This window comes from Lissotriton helveticus, chromosome 1_1 (assembly GCF_964261635.1).
Source record: "Lissotriton helveticus chromosome 1_1, aLisHel1.1, whole genome shotgun sequence".
Lineage (NCBI taxonomy): Eukaryota > Metazoa > Chordata > Amphibia > Caudata > Salamandridae > Lissotriton > Lissotriton helveticus.
The window spans coordinates 269,972,531-269,993,784 of NC_136057.1; the positions used below are offsets into that span (position 1 = coordinate 269,972,531).

The 21,254-nt window shown below is 42.9% G+C and overlaps 1 protein-coding gene and 1 pseudogene across 1 annotated transcript; both read right to left on the reverse strand.

Moving 5' to 3' along the window:
* Positions 1-4,783: 4,783 nt before the first annotated feature.
* LOC144762051 (olfactory receptor 5AR1-like) lies at positions 4,784-5,740 on the reverse strand. Its single transcript, XM_078647200.1, has one exon. The coding sequence runs from the start codon at positions 5,738-5,740 to the stop codon at positions 4,784-4,786; it is 957 nt and encodes a 318-aa protein (XP_078503326.1).
* Positions 5,741-6,285: 545 nt separating this feature from the next.
* On the reverse strand, positions 6,286-7,230 carry LOC144762059 (olfactory receptor 5AR1-like; annotated as a pseudogene).
* Between the last annotated feature and the right edge of the window lie 14,024 nt (positions 7,231-21,254).

Here is a 21,254-nt window from a genome sequence, read left to right on the forward strand (position 1 = left end):
GTTTCCTGATACCACTGTTTTTCCCCCTGGTGCTCTATGGCAAGTTCTCTGTTACCAATTTGCAGGTCAGTCTGGACAGATTTAAGACTGCATATGGGTTTGTCCAAACTGGGGTGGCATGGTGTGCAAAAAAACGATGGACTAGGATGTGGCCCAGAGTAAGTAGCAGTGCCTAAGATTAATTCAAGCATTCCATCCATCACTTTGTTATATACGTCAGTTTAGACACTATGGGCCTGATTTATATTTAGGCAGACCCGTTGCCATTCCACCAAGGAGACATAGTAAATTACTCCGTCCGCATATTGGAGAGGCCATCCACCTAATTTATAAATTACCTGCGAGTAGGCAGTCATTTACAGATGCATTAGCAGGAACTGCCATCACATCACTTTCTGTCAATGCATTTTACTGTTTGCAGCAGGGCTGCGTCGGAAGGACACAGCCCCGCAGTAAACAGTATTGTTTTTTCTTTCCAAAAAGAAAATCCCAAAAAGTGATTTTCTTTTTGAAAGCAAAATTGTTTTGCTTTCCTCGCCATGGGAGACTTCCCCAATGGTGGGGGTGCATTTTAATTTTGTTTACTGTTCCTTACTATCAGGTCCTTACCGCTGCGACGGATTACCCTCTCCACTAATATACAAATCAGGACCTTTGTGTTTTGTGCGTTTCCTTTTCCTTCATTAGTGAACTGGTGTAAACCAGACCATAGTGCAGCTCAGTGAATATGGTTATCTTCTGAATGTTGGTGTGTATGTGCTGACCAGAAGTGGTTTGGTGGAAATGGAACAGAAAAACAGACAAAAGTAACTGCATTATGATCTGGCCTTGTGTAAATGAAAGAAGAGAACAGAGAATGGGATTTTCCATCTTTCTCTTGTTTGACGCAGGTATGCTGGCAACTCTAGCACTGAATAGTATGGCTCATTGGCTCTTTGATGCATTTTCTGATAGAGGATCTGTTTTTGCAGAAACTATGGACAAAGTGTGGGCTTCTGGATAGTGACCTTCCAGGTAGTACACATCCAGTGTCTTACATGTAATATTTCTGCCCCATCGACTGAGCCGAGAAATAAGAGGTTAATGTTGAACCCGCATGCACAAATGAGTTTTGTCGCAAAGCTACAAGGCATCCATGCATTCTCTGTGCATGTGATTAGGAAGAGATCAAGAAGTCATCAGAGGAGCAATGGCCCAAGAGACCAAGATGTGCAAACAGCCAGGTCTTGAGTCCGCACCTGAACTCGGTGTGGGATGCTGATGTTAGAAGGTAGATGGGGCGGTTGTTCCAGGCTTTGGCTGCGAGGTGGGAGAAGGAGTGACCTCGGGTGTGATGGATGCGTGGGATAGTGTCACGGGACCGGGACTGTACATAGCAAGTGTCTGGTGGGCCAGTGGAAGGTCAGGCAGTTGTTTAGGTATTCTGGGCCTGTCTTGTAGAGAGCTCTGTAGACTAGCGTGAGCAGCTCAAAGTGGCAGCTCTTCTTGATGGGGAGCCAGTGTAGGCTGCTGGGGGAGGGGTGATGTGGACCTAATTGGGCAGGTTACATGATGATGCTCACAAGTGCATTCTTGATGGTTTAGAGGTGATTGTGAAGGTGGGTGGTGGTTCTGGTGTAGAGGCCATTCCCATAGTTGAGTCGACTAGTGATGAGGGCGTGAGTGACTGTTCTCCTGATGTTGGTAGGGATCCATCTGAAGACTTTCCGAAACATTCTGAGGCAGTTGAGTTGATCTGACATCTCATGGAGAGTTAGCTGTTGATGATCATTCTGAGGTTGTGTGTGTGGGTGGCTGGGATGAAGGTCTTGGGCGGAGGCCACCAGGAGTCATCCCACAGAGCGGGGGGTTCTTCCGGAGAGAACTTCCGTTTTGTCAGAATTAAGTTGGAGGTGGCTCTCAGCCAATCGGCAATGTCGATCAAGGAGTTTTGGAATCTCGATAAGTGTCTTCAGTGAATGAGAGTATGAGCTGGGTGTCATTGGCGCAGGATACTATGCTGAGTTCATGGCTACCAGTTATGGGGGTCAGTGGGGCCATGGAGATGTTGAACAGTATTGGGCTGAGTGAGGAGCCTTGGGGTACATCGCTGATTATGTTTTTAGGAGTCAGAGGCGTAGTTTGGTGGGTTCTTTGGGTACATCTGGAGAAAAAAGAGGATAGCAGCTAGAGAGCGTTGCCTTGGATGCTGATGTGATGGAGACTTCGGATGAGGAGATGGAGGGAGATGGTGTCGAAGGCTGTTGACAGATCGAGGAGGATCAGGGCTGCTGATCCGCTGTGGTCGAGGATGGCTATGATATCGTTTGTGGCATGTATGATGGCGGTTTCCGTGTTCTGGCTCAGGCAGAAGCCAGATTGGGAGGGGTGGAGCAGGTGGTTGGACTCCAGGTAGCTTGTGAGTTAGCGGTTGATGGCCTTCTCCAGTACCTTGGCTGAAAAGGGGAGAAGCGAGATGTGGCAGTGTTTCTTGAGATGGGTCCGCTGTAGGCTTCTTTAGCAGGGGTTTTACTTTGCCGTGCTTTGTAGATCCTGGGAAAATGGTGGTGCTGAGCACTGCATTGATGATGCTGGTGAGCGGGGATCTGATTGCTTTTGTGTCCGAGGTTGGAGACGCAGTGGGGGAGGGGTTGGCAGAGGCTCAGAAGTCGATGAAGGACTTGATGGAAGTCGTAGTTTAGGAACTGAGGAGTGTCCAGTTGATCAGGATGTAAGGTGGAGGTCTGGTGGGAGGAGCGGGAGGGCTGGTCTCAGTGTTTGGGGTTCATAGTTTTTGTAAATGTTGGCGATCTTGGAGTGGAAGAAATTAGCAAGTGGGTCACAGAGGGGCTTGGAAAGCTGGATGGTGTTTTTGATGCCATCTGGGGAGGAGAATTCTCTGACGATAGTTAAAGGTTCCTTGGTGCGGTTGGTGGAATGGAAGCGGGTGGCGAGGGCTGCTTTCTTTGCTATGGTGATGGCGTTGTAGTAATATTTGAGGGCTGTTTTGAAGGCTGTGTGGTCATTTGGGTCTCTGCTGGTGCCTCATCCTCTGTTGAGGGGTTTGCATTTGTGCTTCTCAGCTTTGAGTTCGGGTTGAACCAGCTGCAGTGCTTGTTTGCTCTTCTACTGTTTAAACCTTTGATGAGCTGCAGGCCATTGCCCAATCTGAAACCTGTGCATCGCAGCTTTGATAGCCCCAGAGAAAAGAATATTGCCATAATCCAATCTGAAGCCTGCAAAATGTTCTTTTGAGTTGAAGTAGGTTGAAGGCATACTATTTTCCTCAAGCATTTCAGTAGACCAAAACAACTAGCTGCCACCTGCTGGTCTATAGTGAGCTTAGAATCTAGCCAGAAGCCCAGGTCTTTGACCACCATACCAGGGTTAGGAAAGGAGCCCAAGTCATCCACCCACCAGTGAGGAAACCAGAGTTGAGACTGCTTGTCAATCACCTAAACCTCAATCTTATTGCTATTCAATGTTAGACAGTTGTCCCTCGTCCATTCGTGGAACTGAGAAACACAACAATCTGTGTGTCATCAGAAAAGAGAAAATTGTCAAGTCATGCAAATCTACAATATCAGCCAAAGGACAAACATAAGCATTAAATGGTGTAGTGCTCAAAGTCCTGCTCTGGGGCACTTATATGGCAGCTGAAAAACAGAAGGCTCGCAATGCTTGAAAAAACATCTGAAACATGTTTTGATAACTTACTCTTCTCTGGCATTCCTTTGGTGCAAATTATGCTTTGCTTTCTTTAATACCATTGCTGAAGTTATGATTTTAGCCTCAGTTGCAGATAAAAGCCCACCGCAGAACATAGCGGAAATTCAAGTTTGTGCCATATTTGCGTGGTGCAAACAACATCTTTATCTCTCATGCTATTAGAATTTTCAACTAAGATGTCTTGTGATTTGTATTCTGTTATAATGCAGAAGGAGACTTATGGTCAGAGTGGGGGTTAGGAGGCCTTGCTTAGAACTGTCACCTATTGTAATTTGACTTTTCTTTGTGTGTGGTCCTGAATGATTGTTATTAGATATTAGCACTGATTGCTCTGGGTTGATTTGTTCTGAGTTTATTCATTGTTTGATAGAAAAGGAGGTGTGTGTTGAGTGTTTTCTTTACCTGCCTGAGTGAGCTTGTTCTTCAGAGGGGAAGTGTGAATGGCAGAATGTGGTGATGTAATGGACTATTGATATGCTTGGGCAAGGCTGATTCTGTTGGTTATCTCAGTTGGAGACAGAAACTATTCGTACTAAAGCTGTCACCTGGACTTAATTTGAATAAAACATGTACTGCTTCCTACGGTGTGGTGCATGACTAATCTACCAGAAGATCCTACATTCAGACTCAACAAACATTCAACCTTTGCTTCCCAATCGACGTTCTTGTAATATTAGTGAATATATGTTAGCACTTTTTCTTGACATGGATGAATACACATATGTTAACAATAACAACGAGCATTCAACATCCATTAAATAAGTATTACCAATAACACCAGTTTTGTCAACATATTTCCATTTTGACAACTTTGCTTAGTGGAAGAGTACACTTAAACTAATCTTCATTCATGATGGGTGAAACAAAATGGAAATAACATTATTGAACTATCAGAAGCTGCTACCAATCCGACATAATGGTAAAAAAAATGAATTGTGTTCATATACAGTTTTGTATTTGTATATTTATATCAAAATCCACAAAGTTAAATAAAAAGTTATACCAAATAATAAAAGGAACAGAGTGTGCAACAGTATACATAATCATTTGTAACCTGAAAATCAGTTATAACTAGTTACAAATTTAGAAGAAATATTCTTCTTAAAATGAATTTTCTCTCAATGATTTTCCTCAGTCCTTCTTTCACATCCTTGTTTCGCAGGCTGTAGATCAGAGGATTCAACATCGGTATCACAACAGTGTAGAACAGAGTAACAGCCTTGTCCTGGTCAAGAGAATAGACAGAAGAGGGGCGGATGTAAGTGAAAATGATTGTTCCAAAATACAAGGTCACGCCAGTGAAGTGAGAGGAACATGTAGAAAAGACCCGAAGCCGTGCCGCAGAGGAGCGCATTTGAATAACAGCTGAGATGATCGCGGCATAGGAAATTAAAACAGCCACGAGCGAAGATATAGCCAAGGTACATACAGATATGAATAATACTACCTCATTGGTGAAAGTGTTGATGCATGAGAGCTTTAACAGAGGAGGGATGTCACAGCAAAAATGATGAATTTCCCAGTGACAAAAAGGCAGTCGGAACGTACAACCTGTCTCTATAATGGAGTGTATAATCCCGACAGTGTATACCATAGTGATTAGCAGGACACAGCATTTCTTAGTCATGATGGCCATGTAGTGCAATGGTTGACAAACAGCAACATAGCGGTCATAAGCCATGGTTGCCAGAAGCAGAGCCTCAATGGTACCAGCAGCAAAAAAAATGAACAATTGTATTACACAGCTGACAATAAAAATCCTTTTACTTTCAGAAAGCAGGTCAACAAGCATTCTAGGGGCAATATCAGAGGAATAGCAAAGATCCACAAAGGACAGGTGGCTCAGGAAGAAGTACATAGGGGTCTGGAGATGGGGGGTCAGCCTGATTAATACAATAATGCCAATGTTGCCAATCACTGTGAGGGTATAGACCCCTGTGAACACTGCAAAGAGAATCAACTTCAACCTGGGATCCTCTGTCAATCCCAATAGAGTGAATTCACTGTGACCAGTTTTATTTCCATCTTCCATGTCCATTAGGAGCTTTCTCACTGCATGAGAAATGGGACAACAGAGATCATGGGTCTTGTTGGGAGGCTTAGAATGGCATAAGCATTGAAGACATTAGTCCTAGTTAGTTGAACTTTCATCAAAGTCAATGGAAAACCATTTAACTTTGACAGTACTTAAAATTGATGGCACCCATCTGTGTTCACTGTGACAAGATATTTACATCTGTAACAAAATAGAGCATTTGTTGAATAAACTGATTTCTTATGACAAATGTTGGTTAATTGACACTACAGCTAAAACATAAACAAATGTGTTTTTCAGATAATTCGGAGGGCCTATATACAAATTGAATTACATAGTACATTTAGTAGTGCTAACAATTCTACTTTTAACTTACTACAAAATGCTCTTCACAAACCTACATGAGGAAGTTCTGCCTCCACATCTCCTTTATAGGTTTTGCCGGCACAGAGCTCTAGATACACCCACAAAACATACTGGTCTTTGCAGACACATACATGGTCTGCACAGTTAACCCATGGCACTGAGTCATTATTACCTTGTTACAAATTTAGAGGAACTATTCTTCTTAAAGTGAATTTTTTCTCAATGATTTTCCTCAGTCCTTCTTTCACATCCTTGTTTCCCAGGCAGTAGATCAGAGGATTTAACATTGGTATTACAACAGTGTAGCACAGAGTTACAGACTTATCCTGGTCAAGAGAATAGACAGAAGAGGGGCAGAGGTAAGTGAAAATGATTGTTCCAAAATACAAGGTCACGCCAGTGAAGTGAGAGGCACATGTGGAAAAGACCCAAAGTCTTGCGGCCGAAGAGCGCATTTGAAGGACAGCTGAGATGATCGCACATAGCTAATAAAAATAGCCACGAGCAAAGAAATAGCCAAGGAACATACAAATATGAATAATACTACCTCATTGGTGAAAGTGTTGGTACATAAGAGCTTTAACAGAGGAGGGATGTCACAGCAACAATGATGAATTTCCCAGTGACAAAAAGGCAGTCGGAACGTACAACCTGTCACTGTAATGGAGTGCTTAATCCACCAGTGTATACCATAGTGAGTAGCAGGACACAAAATATCTTAGTCATGATGGCCATCTAGTGCAATGGTTGACAAACAGCAATATAGTGATCGTAAGCCATGGTTGCCAGAAGCAAAGCCTCAATGGTACCAGCAGCAAAAAAAAATAACAATTACATTGCACAACTGAGGCGAAAATCCTCTTACTTTGAGAAAGCAGGTCAACAAGCATTTTAGGGGCAATATCAGAGGAATAGCAAACATCCACAAAGGACAGATGGCTCAGGAAGAACTACAGAGGGGTCTGAAGATGGGGGATTAATACAATAATGCCAATGTTGCCAATCACTGTGAGGGTATAGACCCCTGTGAACACTGCAAAGTGAATCAGCTTCAACCAGGGATCCCCTGTCAATCCCAATAGAGTGAATTCACTGTAAACAGTTTTGGTTACATCTTCCATGTCCATTAGGAGCTTTCTCAGTGCAAGTAGAATGGGAAAACAGAGACCATAGGTTTTGTTGGAAGGCTTATTATGGCATAGGCATGGAAGACATTAGTCTTAGTTAGTTGAACTTTCATCAATGTCAATGGAAAACCATTTAATTATGACAGCACTTAAAATTGATGGCATCCCTCTGTGTTCACTGTGACAAGATATTTACATTTGTAACTAAATAGAGCATTAGTGGAATAAACTGATTTCTTCTGACAAATTTTGGTTAATTGACACTACAGCTAAAACATAAAGCAATGTGTTTTTCAGAAACTTCAGATGGCCTATCTACAAATTGAATTATATAGTACAATCAGTAATGCTAACAATAAAACTATTAACTTACTAACAAATGCTCTTCACAAACCTACATGAGGACGTTCTGCTCCCACATCTCCTTTTTAGGTTTCGCCTTCACAGAGCTCCAGATACACCCACAAAACATACTGGTCTTTGCCGACACATACATGATCTGTACAGTTAAACTATGGTGCAGAGTCTAATTTAAAATGTGTGAAACTGTTTAATTATAAAAGAAATTAAGGCAAAACGTATTCTTTCTTCTATGCTTTAACTTTCCAACACCCTTTTCTCTTCCCCCCGCATTTTCGGTACATTCACCTACCATTTACTCTGCACAGTCACCCCAACATTGCACTGGATGCGTGCAAGCAGGGGCGCAAGCAGGGGGACATGCTTGTAAACGAACCTGCTGTTTTATTCTTTTTAACTTTACTTACTATAGCCGCATTTTAAATCACCATTCTATCTACTTCTGACTACACCTACCTGTACTTCCTGGCAGCGCTTTAGTGTTCCCGCCGATACCCCGGTCCACTGCAGGTTTTCCTGATTGATGTGAAGGATGTAGGCGGTCTCACTTCCGGTTGGGGCGGAGACATGATGTCAGCGTGCTAGTTGGGGCAGTATTTAGGCAGCATGCCAAACCCTCAGCGCAGCTGAGGCGCGCAGTGGGCGCACCGCCAGCACGCCGAAGGCTTGCCAAAGTCAATCCTATCTGCGCTCCTCTGCACCCGGCTGGGGCCAGGGGCCACGAGCCCTGACAGTTTTCAGAAAAATAGTCTATTCTATAGTGCCCAGACTCTGTGTGACATGAGAGGGGCCACTGGCATTAACTGTCTACATTCACTGAACATCGCCAATAGCCCCTCCTGTTGCTCCCACTGCAACTTTAAGCTTCAATCCCACAGCAAGGATGCACCTTCACTTGGCCTTCCCTTAAAATTCTTCCTCCTAAATTGCCGCTCTCTCCCTAAACACTCAGTCGAACTAGCACTCATATTAGAATACCTTAAACCAGACGCTTTATTCCTAACCGAGACTTGGCTACAAGATGAAGTTGACCCAGTCATCAACCCGAACCCTTCCACCTGGTTATTTAATACACAGGGTGGACCGTGAACAGGAAGAGGTGGGGGACTAGCTGTAATCCGGTCCTCCACAGATGGGTTACCAGACTGTGAGAGCATGAACTTCTCCCTAGAATTCTCACCCACCAGCACTTTCTCCGGTGTATTGCTCTATCGACCCCGAGGACCTATAGGACAATTTCTCAGTGCGCTTCCTACATTTGTTGCCAACTTAGCACTAACCCCAGCTAACTTTACAATACTGGGGGATCTTAATATCCACTTGGATGACCCCTCTAACCATCGGGCCAATGACTTATTAACTAGTCTCTCTGCACTTCAATTTAGGCAGAAAGGATTTGCCATCTCCTTGATCCTGTGTTCAGTAATGAGTAGAATCTTTCGTTTGGCACTCCCTTCCCCCTCCCCTGGACTGACCACTCGCTAATTCCTCTGGTATGGGAGACTTTGGCTCCTATTCCTCCCCAGAGCGCTACTTTGATGCTAGAAAGGAAATGGTCGACTCTCCCCACCAGCCAATGGACCACAGTTCTTGACGCTACTAGTCCTAACCCTGAGCGGGCAAACAACAACTTCAATCGTTGGATCCAAAGCTCACTTGATATATTACTTCCTAAAAAGCCTATTCAGAAGAGATTCAAACAAAACACGCCACTATGGTTTTCCCTTAAACTAAGGGAGCTAAAGCAAACCTGCAGAAGGTTTGAAAGGAGGTGGAGGCAGAATTTTGCAGAAGAGAGGAAAAATGATTATAGAGAGGCAATTAGGAGTTATAAGGCAGACATCAAAACCGCCCAAACCACCTTCTATGAGGAAAGGATCAGTGCAGCTGCTAATTCACCCAAAGAGATTTTTCGTATTGCTAAATATCTCTCCACCATGCCGCATAAACCTCCTAACACAAAGGAAGCACAAGATCACTGTAACAACTTGGCAGAATATTTCCATCAAAAAATTCGATTGATTTGTCTGCCTTTCCCTCCCTCACAGACTGAGTCTACAGCTCTCATTACTCGTAGTTTAAACTCTAAACTACAGTGCTCTTTAGGAGATTTTCCTCTGTTAGACGCTGACTCCCTGGATTCAGTTAGCTCCAGGGTAACCTCGGGCTCCCCCGTGGACCCCGCACCTCCCCAGCATCTCTCGCGAGTCATTAATGCCATTCGTCCGGCAATTTTGGACATTCTAAACTCCTCTATCACATCCGGCATGGTGCCCCGGCCCTGGAAGTGTGCCCAGGTTAGAGCCCTTCTGAAAAAAAAACTATTTAGATCACTCCAATATGGCCAATTATCGACCCATCTCTCTCCTTCCCTGGCTAAGCAAACTGATTGAGATACACATAAACACCACGCTGGTGCATTACTTGGAATCCAACAACCTGCTCCATGTCTCTCAGACAGGTTTTCGCCCTCAGTTCGGAATGGAGACGGCCCTTCTAGCAGTAACAGAGGAGGCAAGGAGACTTCTGGACCAGGGCGGCTCAGCAGCAATCATTCTTTTAGATCTCAGTTTCGCCTTTGACACTGTTGATCGTAATATCCTTCTTGAGCGACTAAAAAATCTTTAAGTGACAGATATGGCACTTACCTGGTTCCAGTCCTTTCTAAGGGACCGGTTCTTTCAAGTCTTTGAGGGAAATGCCTCATCAAATCGGTGGCCTCTTAGCTGTGGGGTTCCCCAGGGTTTCTACCTGAGCCCCACGCTTTTTAACACCTATATGGCTCCCTTGGCAGAGATAGTCCTTCCATTCGGCTTAAAGACTATTACCTACGCAGATGATACTCAACTGGTCATGGCATTAAACCACCCCGAGGGATTATCTTGAACTTTAGGTACCTGCTTAGAGGTGGTAGCCGAACAGATGGAACTCTCTCACCTTAGGCTAAATGAGGACAAGACCGAACTGATGTTTCTGGGAAAACCTCCATCACCCTCTTCGGCATATGGTCGACCTGTCTGGCCCTCACCCCAGTTCCAAAGCAGCAGATCAAGAGCCTGGGCATGTGGCTTGACACCTCCCTCTGTTTCAATCATCAAGCCACTAAGCTCTCTGCTGTGTGTTTTAGCCTAATGAGAATGCTACATAAGATCCTGCCCCTGCTCCCTTTCCAGGCGAGAAGGATTATGGTGCAAGCCCTCATACTGTCCCGCCTGGACTGTGGGAATGCACTGTATCTGGGCGCCCCTCAGTCCACAATTCAGAAACTGCAAGTAATCCAGAATTGTGCGGCTCGCTTACTTCTCCAGATTCCTTGGTGACAATTAGCTAAACCGGCATTGAGGAATCTTCACTGGCTCCCAATCCGGGCTAGGATACAGTTCAAGGCCATGTGCGTGGCTCATAGCACCATTTGGAAATCTGGCCCAGCCTTTATCCAGTCCCTGGTCACCCCATACCAACCCACTAGAAATCTTCGGTCTAGCCTCGCCTTACTTGCCACCCCAAGGAAAGTACGAAGATCTAGATGGGGTGAACGCTCTTTCACCCTGAATACTCTAATCTCTGGAACTCTCTCCCCCCTACTCTTCGAGGGGAACCAAATCTACTGGTCTTCTGTAAACTTCTCAAAACCCATTTTTTCAGTACTACGCATTAACATGATGTGCCTATATGCTTATCTGGTCCATAAGCGCTAAGAGGCCTCAGGGTAGCTACGCGCTATAAAATCCAATTCCGTTCAATTTCATTCACTCAATCACTGGCAGTCATATACTGCTCAGCCACCACTCACACAGAGCTGACTTAGAACTCACACACCATTGACATACTTCTCACCCAGCACTCACATTCTATTCCCCCTCCACACACACCTCTCACTCTAAACTCAAACTGCTCATCCTGTACTAATACTATTGAAATACCGCTCACCCTATACTCGCACACCTCTTACCTTGTACAGAGTAACATCTCAAAGCCTGTACATTGACACAGTTCTCATTCTGCACTGAACGCACATCAATCACCATGCACTGAGGCACTTTCGCCCTGCACTTAGACACATACCACCCTTTATTCATACACTGCTCACCCTGTGCAGAGAACACTCACACCACTCCCACTGCACTCATACCTCCTATTATTAATCCAGTAGTCGAAACGTCATGCATTTACAATGCCTGTTCTATATGGAGACTCTGGAGTCTGCACAGGTAAGTATACATTTTAGGAGTAAATGTAGAGGAACAGAGGAGTGGCTGGAAAATGGGGAATACTTACTACTAAAGGGGTTGGTTAAGGGAAGAGTAAGTTGATGTTAAGGCAGAGTTAGGGAGGGATTTAGGGAGGAACATCCATACACCTACAATAGAGAATTCTTATTTCTATTTACAAACTGCACCTCTAAAGTCACTACAGCCCAAAAAGACCCAAATCAGTAGTAAATGTGCTCCATCTTAGAGTTGCAGTAAGTCTAGTGCCACACATGTCTAACCAATGGTGCTGCAATACTCTACCACACAAAGTAAGAGTAGTAGGAACTAATGTTAAAATAAAAAGAAATTATTTACGTAGTTAAAAATATAAATACATTTCATTTATTGCGAAAGAAATCAAAAATAAAATATATATTAATTCTGATTCAAAATATTGTATTAAAAATATTTACATTTAAAATGATTGTAACATGAATACTTATTATTATTATGTAATTAAATTACTTTGAATACATTCTATGCATCGGGTTTGATAATTTGGGATACATAATAAAAATGTGTATGTTTTACTTAAGGTGGGATTGTTTTTATAATTTGAACTTAAAAATATTTTTCATTTAATGTAATATATTTAAAACAATTACATGGCATATTTAAATTAAGGTATTTAAAAGTATTCTACAGTTGAAATAAATATAACATTATTTAACATGACTATTTTACATTAAAACATTCTATTATTTTTTTTAAGTTTAATACACTTCTAGAAGATCTCGACTCCAATAGTGGAACATCAAATACGCTTGTTTCATCAGTACTGATAGTAACTTTATAGTCATATTTGGTTTATTTAGTTACTTCACCCCTTATTTCAGGAGATAGGGACATGTAAGTTCTCACTGTTGTATAATTTTTAAAGTTGTAAATGGTGAATAGCCCAAAGTAGTAAAGTTACTTAAAAGTGTAAAAGTAAAATTACAGATATATAGATTTAGTAATCTGTAAGTTCCCCTTTGTGAATAGACCCCATAATTCTGTTGAAGTATAGTTTTATGGTGAGCCTTTTTCCATTAGTTATTTCTGTCAACCCTGTTTCATAGGTTTTCATCACAGACCTACCTGACAAAATCTTGTGTTTATATGTATAGGGTTGGATTATGTTGAACTTTAATTATTTCATCAGGGAGAAACATGCTTATGATTTTTGGGTCATAATGTGGCTAGAAAACCTTCCCCAGTGCTTAAGCATATTTTAAAAGTCATCAACATGCATACTTCACAGTGAGGCATAGGTTAATCATTATGTTGCTCAGTTGGGACATGTATTTATTGTTCACCTTCTATTTAATGTACAGTCATATTTCCTCTTAATGTTTAATATGTGTGAGATTTTTCTCCATAGGTGGTCTATATTGCTATGCTAGCTATTGCCACTGGTGTGCCTGTGTTGTGCAGTGAAAGAGTGGTCATATGGGGTGTTCTGTCTAATGAGCTACATTGCATTTTTGTGTACTTTGGTCTCCAGTCATAGCTGAATATGTGGTATATCAGAAAGTGGCAGGGTGTATTAAACATGTTCTGTCTAATGATTAATGTTGCATGTTTTGCACGTCTTATTTTGGTAATGTTGGGAGTACTCTGATATCTTATAATATGACATGTCTGTCTGCTATGGACATATATGCTATGTTCTGTCTAATGTCTTTTTTAGAGATTTCTGTGTGGCATTTCATGTTGCACAACACTTTTGAGAGCCCTGATATAGCCCTGAAAATAGAAAATTATTACCATCACTGAGATGCATTGGTTTTAAGTGACTGCCCTGTGGAAACAATCAAAACAAAGCAAAGTACAAACATTACCACGTTGATGCATCGAGCAGTGCATATAATACACCACACTAGATGCAATCCATGACATCTGGATGTTGTGCTAGACCACTGAATGTTTTGTTATGTTGATGTGTAACATAACAAAGTATAATGTTCCAGTGATTTGTTGTGTGCACATCATGCATTAAATCATTTGCTGAGTCATGAGAAGTTGACTTTGTGTAGATCGGTTAAAAATGGGTTGTATTTCCAACTGTTGGTCATAATGAAAGTTCAGTCTGTAATGAAGGTATACATCATGACAATCCAAACTAAGGGCTTCATTTAGAATTGGGCAGACATTGTTCTCCACACAAATGTGTCAGAGTACCCTGTCGACCAAGTCCTCCTGCCCTATTTAGAGTCGGATGGACTGTCATGTTTCTGAAGGCATTGCCACCAATTGACTCTGCCAGCAGAAACCTTAAACCAACTGGTACTTCAGACTGTCCACCCTCTTTACTGTGGACTGTCTGATGTACTTTTCTACAGTTGGGGAACGCCAGGGAATTTCATGATGTCTTAAACAGAAAAAAAGAATATGACCTTAGAAGAAAAACCTTATGGATCAAAATCCTTAGTTTTTGTTTTTCAAAAATAAATTCCTGCCAAAGAGTTGGTTGTTATAACACTTTGAGAGTGTGGCGGAATGTCATTACATAAGTGCAGGTGACAGTATTGGGGCCTGACAGGAGTTCCACTATTCAAATAAGTAATACCTAACTCTCCCTAGCTATCACTAACCTGAGGCTTATGCATTAACTTAAAAATACAATTATTTTTTCATGGCCATCGATGTTGCATGAATGGCAAAATTCTACAGGAAATGTGCATGATTTACTCTAGTAACTCTTACATTATGGTAAACATTCAACATATCAATGGCACAGTACATATCTCTTGCTAGATCCAAAATAAATGTCATGAACCGGTCTTATTACAATGCCCTAAACAGTGGTCATTGCTCCACGACTAGAGACACCAATAAAAGCAAATATTCACAAAGGATCTGCATATAACTTATGGAGCACAAAGAGTCAGTTGTTATAGCACAACGTTGAAGATGTGGCAAAATGTCAGTATGTTTGTGGAGGAGACATGACAAAGGCCTAACAGGAGTCCCACTATTCAAGAAGCAATATCTAACTCTTCCTAGGTATCATAAACTGGAGAACTTTGAAGATGCTACTTCTTCATCAAAGGATCCAAGAAACATGTTTGAAGTGGTGCTGCATAATCAGTTTAAAGGACTGCAAACCAAAATCTTCTGGGAAGATGTTCTCAGTGGCTGGCTAGAAGATAATCTGGACTGGGAAGCCACAAACACAGGTGAAGAGCTAACAGCAAGCAGAGAAACACAGGTGTAGATCAGAGTCCAAGCAGAGATTTCCTCTTACCAATAGGGAGAAAAGTCAAACAACTGGTTACACCCTTGGTGGGGTTTGTTTACTTTGGGCCCGATTCACAGAACTAACTTAAGACAAAATCCTAAACTTACTACTTTTGGTATTCACAGAAGTTAAGATTTTGTCTTAAGTTTGTCTTAAGACAGACTTAAGACAGATTTAAGACAAAATCCTAACTTAAGTCTGTCTTAAGACAAACTTAAGACAAAATCCTAACTTCTGTGAATACCAAAAGTAGTAAGTTTAGGATTTTGTCTTAAGTTAGTTCTGTGAATCGGGCCCATAGACTTGAGGTAGCTTGAATCCTGAAGTCAATCCTCAAATCCTGGGTGCCTCGAATCTTGCAGTAGATTCTCGAATCCTGCTGCAGCCTGCCACTTATATCGAGCATATGGGGCCATTTTGCATTTCCTAAATAACGACTCCATAGGAATCACTATTTAGGAAATTGTGGTAAATAAATAAATAATACCCTATTTTTGACTAGACTTATAGCATAACAGATAGCTCAATAAATAAGAGTCAAGATTCGAGGTAGTAGGAGTTTCTGCAGGTTTATTACAGCATAAGGACAGGATCAGGACAACCTGCATGGGAATAGGGCAATAAGGCAATAGGACAATAGGACAGGGCCCGGCAGCTGCCGGGGCTGGGTCTGGGATGAGCGCGCTAACATTCAATAACAAAACATTGACTTATATACATAGCGCAAACACATAGCAGTACATTGCAGTAGGCGTAACAGTAGGTGGAGTAGAAGGCGTGACGTATAGCAGTCGCGAGAGATAACAGTAATAAGAGGTGTAACGGGGAGTTTACTTAGACATGTGATGCAAAACGTAACAGAATATGTCATGAATGGGCGGACACATAGGAGGGGGCTACCTAAGGAGCAGGGACCTCTAACCTAATGGTGCGCGAAAACTAGCAATGACGTGTTACTAGGAGAAGCTGGGGGCTACGAACTCTGTGCTAGGAGCAGAGACTAGAGTCTGGAGGGTCGGAGCGACATGTACTTAAACCCTATCTGGTATCTAATGTTTAGGGAACATGTTGATATAAACTAGAAGTCATGAGGGGAGAGGCTAACTTGATTCTAAGACTGGACCATGCATTATTCTACATGTAGTGCGTGAAGAATATTAAATGACCATTAAATACAGTATTTCTCTAACGTGGAAACGAGAAGGCTAGACAATGACGGAAACTATTGATACAGTTCAGTAGCTTAGGAATGCAGAGGAGGAGGACTGAACTGATAGCAGGAACTATAACATACTTTTGGCAGACTCAGAGGCAGAGCCGGGGTGCACCGGGCACTGCGAGGCAGGAAGTAAGTGAAGGGTCGAGGATACAGGTGGGGGCTGTATCGCTCCTCAGCGAGGCTTTCAAGAGACAGGAGCTGAATCTGTGGTCCGGGCCCTTTTTGAGGCCTGGAAACGGGGACTTTATAATTGAATAACGTGCACACTGAGAAACGTGGCAACATTACTTACATAGGCCTGATATTCGTAGTATTCACGAGAACTGGAAACTAACATACTAGAGGTGGACACAACTGTAATTGCGTCTTTAATCAGAAATGGGGAATAACATATGCATATTGGTCATGCACACATAACATATGATGGATGAGGCGTAGGGACACAGAACATGGCAAAATTTACTTTTCCACATTCCCTCCTTGTCACTACGTTTCCATCAGGAAACATCAATATTCATGATACCGTCTATCATTTCATACAGTACCATTTGCTCGTCTCGAATTGTCTTGGAACGAGATTTGGAACAGGGCTTGGGACTGGGAATACAAGAGGTAGCACACATGCTGCAAATCGCAGGGCCACATTGTATACAGAGGCAGCAGCTAAAGATGATCGCTACTGCAATACCCAAAAAGGACAGGACTTTCCAACCCCAGGTGGAAATTATATTCCAGAACCAACCGGACCATGTCCAGGTGCCTGGGTCTTGGTGTAACAGATGGGCAATTTTATGGAGTCTGGTTATAGCTGAATAAACAGACGGCGCGTTATTTGGAATGAAAATACAACAACTGGATCCGAGAATTCTACAGGCCCCGCCCCTATCGGCCAGTATGACGTCAAGGACGAGACGATTCTGTAAAACGACAATTCTCATAAAGGATTGCTCTTCAGTTAAATTACCTAGAGCGGAGGCAGTCTCATCTACTACTGCTTCAAGGGTTCTTGTTAACCTACGAATAAGCTTACTATTTACAACTGTACCTAAATAAGGGAAAACACCTTTATCTATATCAATGAATTGCTCTGCGGCGGTTTCAGTATAATCGACAATCGGGAGATTTCTCTTGTGTCTAGTGTGTACTAAGAAAGAATTCCTATGATAGTCAGGTGGGGCTAGAAAAACAGGTGGCAGTAGGAAAGCAATGTAACAGGTTCCCTCCCAATCGAGGGGCAGACGGACATATGCAGTTTGACCACAAACAAAATAAGAATGACGTGAAGCTTTAAAAATAGATTTCCTACTGTCACTATACTCGATAACAGTAGTACATTCACTATGACCTATATGTACAGAACCATAACTACGGACACATAATTCGCCTTTGACTGGTAGTACTGAAATAGCGGGTGAGTCTGGAGTAGTATCAGACTGAACATTCAGGACCATGAAATTCGACGAATAATTTCCTAAATTATATACTTCATTTTCTAAATCTAAACCTGTTCTGTGGGGGAAACCTTGCTTGTCTGGGAAACATGTACTGTTAAGAAAAGACATATCTGTTGAGGATGACGTTAACGTGGACCATGCTCCACACGAACCATTGTGTGAGAATGGGTAAGGAAAGAGTGGCAGAACTCCCTTCGGTGTCTGGAAAGGGGGGAGTCGACCACACACCCAACAATCAGTGGCATTGCTGGTCTGGTGCGAATAATGTAACATACGGATAAATGTGTTATTACGCATTGCGAGGCGGTATGAATATTCGTGAGGAGGCAGATCACTAAACGTGTGTTCTACTGTAGCATGAGCAGACATATTTACATGAGGAACTGGAAAACACAGGAAAAGTGCGTAGCTGGTGCAGGAAATCATTATGCTGAGAAATAATATGAAACTCAGAAAAACGATACATTTGATTGAGCTTTGACTGACTCTCTCACTATGGGGGTCTATTTTATACATGTCAGAAACAGTCTAACCGTTTCACCTAGGGGAGGACTTATACAATCAAACTGGCTGACTTATTAGACCTGAGCTTTAACTTATACTCCTGTTGCGGAGTTTTCTCTAACAAGGGAGGGAATGTAACAACGTCTTGTGCGGGACAGTCCTTTAAAACAATGTTCTGGCAATCCTTCGAATCCTGGAAAATGTTCTTGGGAATGTTTTTAAAGACTGGTTTCGGTCCTTTGAAAAGTTTTACATGAGAAAGGTGGACCCACCCTTTCCTGCCTTCCAACTTGACGGCAGTTCGGGTGATCAAGAGGACCTGACGTGGCTCTTTCCAACGTGGTTCCAGCGGACTTGATCTGTCGAAATTTCTGATCATCACAAGGGATCCTGGAACGATCTCGTGCGGTGCCACCTCGGTATTGTCTGGAAATGCGGCGGCAACCTGTGAACGACATGAGTTGAGGGCAGACATCAAGGAAGCTAGGTAATCTGTCAGCATATTACATGAAACATCGGTAATACTTCGGGGTCTAGGAGTACCCCACATATTAGGGGGGCGGCCGAAAACGACCTCATACGGGGACAGACCTGATCTGGAATGTGCAACCATACGCATGTAAAACAGAGCGACTGGCAAAGCTACTAACCAGTCCACACCCTTGTCTTTACAGACTTTTGCTATACGGATTTTCAGAGTCTGATTATGCCTTTCGACTAGTCCAGCTGCTTCTGGATGGCGTACACAATGGAACTTCCACTGGTACCCTAACAACAGGGAAACATGTTTCATGAGTTCGGATGAGAATGGCTGACCGTTATCAGAATATACGACTCTAGGGAGTCCATATCTAGGGAAGAATTCACGAACCAACTGCTTGGCAGTGGTCGCGGCTGTGTAATCTGGGACTGGATATGCTTCTGTCCATCTGGACAAAGCGCATACAACTACAAGGACATACTTGAAACCTCGACATCGCTCCATTTGAATATAATCCATCTGGAGGACCTCAAAAGGGTGGTCAGGGGGCTGGAAACCACCTTGTTCCACCGGGACACTTTTACCTGGGTTAAACTGACAACATATCATACAGGTACGGACTTTCTGCTTGGCTGCAGCTCGTAAATGCTTGTTGAACCAAATGTTCTGGATACTGTCTAACATAGCTTTTTCTCCTAAATGTGCTGGACTATGTGCGGTATTGATAATGACTTGAACCATAGAATCGGGGAGAAACCATGTGGCTCTACCCTTCGTTAACCATCCTTGATCTGTCTGGACCCCTCCTTGTACAGACCATTTCTTGATTTCATCGGGAGTAGCATGTGACTGGATATCTATGACATCTTGAGTAGGGTCCTTAACTGTCATGCATGTAATCAGATCTGGAATATGTGTCTGATTAACTGGAATGTCTGGAGTCTGTGCTGTAAGCTTGGCTGTGCGGTCTGCTAAATCATTACCTTGGGAAATAATGTCAATAATTTTCGTATGTGCTTTGCACTTCATGATAGCAATAGACGTCGGTAAATGTATGGCATCTAACAGGGCTTGAATAAGGAGACCATGCTGAATCTTGGTTCCATGAGAAGTCATAAAACCTCTCTCCTGCCAGAGCACTCCGAAGTCGTGTACAACTCCGAATGCGTAACGTGAATCTGTGTAAACATTAACCTTCAGGTTCTTGGCATGTATACAGGCTTGTGTCAGAGCAACTAGCTCTGCTGCTTGAGCGGACAGGGTATCAATACGGTGTGTTTCAATAACTTCAGTGTCAGTAGTCACTGCATATGCGGCGACTAGTTCTCCTGTACTAGTTCTCATACATGAACCATCCACATAAAGTGTCAGGTCAGGATCTGGTAACGGAATATCTGTCAGGTCTTGTCTTGGCTTTGTCGTAATGTTAACTACTTCCACACAATCATGTGTGTCTGGATTTGAACTAACTGATGGTAACAGTGTAGCAGGATTCAGAAAGTTGCAGCGTCTAATTTCTATGTGTGGCTGGAACAGTGTCAATTCATAACCTGTTAAACGTGCAATTGTCAAGTGCTGAGTTTGTGTTCGGTTTAAAAGAACTTCTACTGAATGTGGGACCTGTACTGTCAGGGAATGTCCTAAAACTATAGAATCACTTTGTCTGATAGCTAGTGCTGTGGCTGCAACTGACTTGAGGCACGCAGGCAACGCCTGGGCGACTGGATCTAATGTGCTCGAAAAATAAGCACAGGGCTTGTATTGACCTGCTTGATCTTGTGTGAGAACAGATAATGCTGTACCTTCGCGTTCAGTAACGAAAAGTGTAAAAGGCTTACTGTAGTTCGGTGTAGCTAGAACTGGAGCTTGACATAGGGCTTTCTTTAACTCGTTGAAACTAAGTGTATGGTCAGATGTCCAAGGGAGGACAGTCGATACGGCTGCCTCCTGTGTCGTTAACTGTATCAGTGGCTTGGCTAGGAATGCATACTGGGGAATCCATTGTCTACAATAAGAAGTAAGGCCGATAAAGGCACGTACCTCCTTCTGGGTTCTGGGCTGGGGAAGACTCGCTATTAACTGGATACGGTCGGGTGTCAATTGCCTACCCCTCTTGGACAGCAAGTGTCCTAAGTATACCACTTGCTGGACACAGAATTGAAGCTTCGAAGGTGACACCTTGTGCCCCATCTCGGCTAGAAAATACAGAACTGTAAGTGATGCTCGCTCGCAGTCACGTTCAGAACGGGCTGTGATCAGTAGATCATCGACATACTGGAGCAGGGCAGTGTCAGTTGGCATGTGAATGTTGTCTAGTTGTCTCTTGAGTGCTTGACTGTAAATACTAGGGCTTTCTGTGAAACCTTGAGGAGCGCGTGTAAACATATAGCTCCTTCCATTTAAACAGAATCCGAAAAGAAACTGGCTGTCTGGATGAATTGGAACACTAAAAAATGCATTCTTGAGGTCAATAACAGTGAAAAACATGGCTTCGGAATCAATGGCTGTTAACAGGGAAGAAATG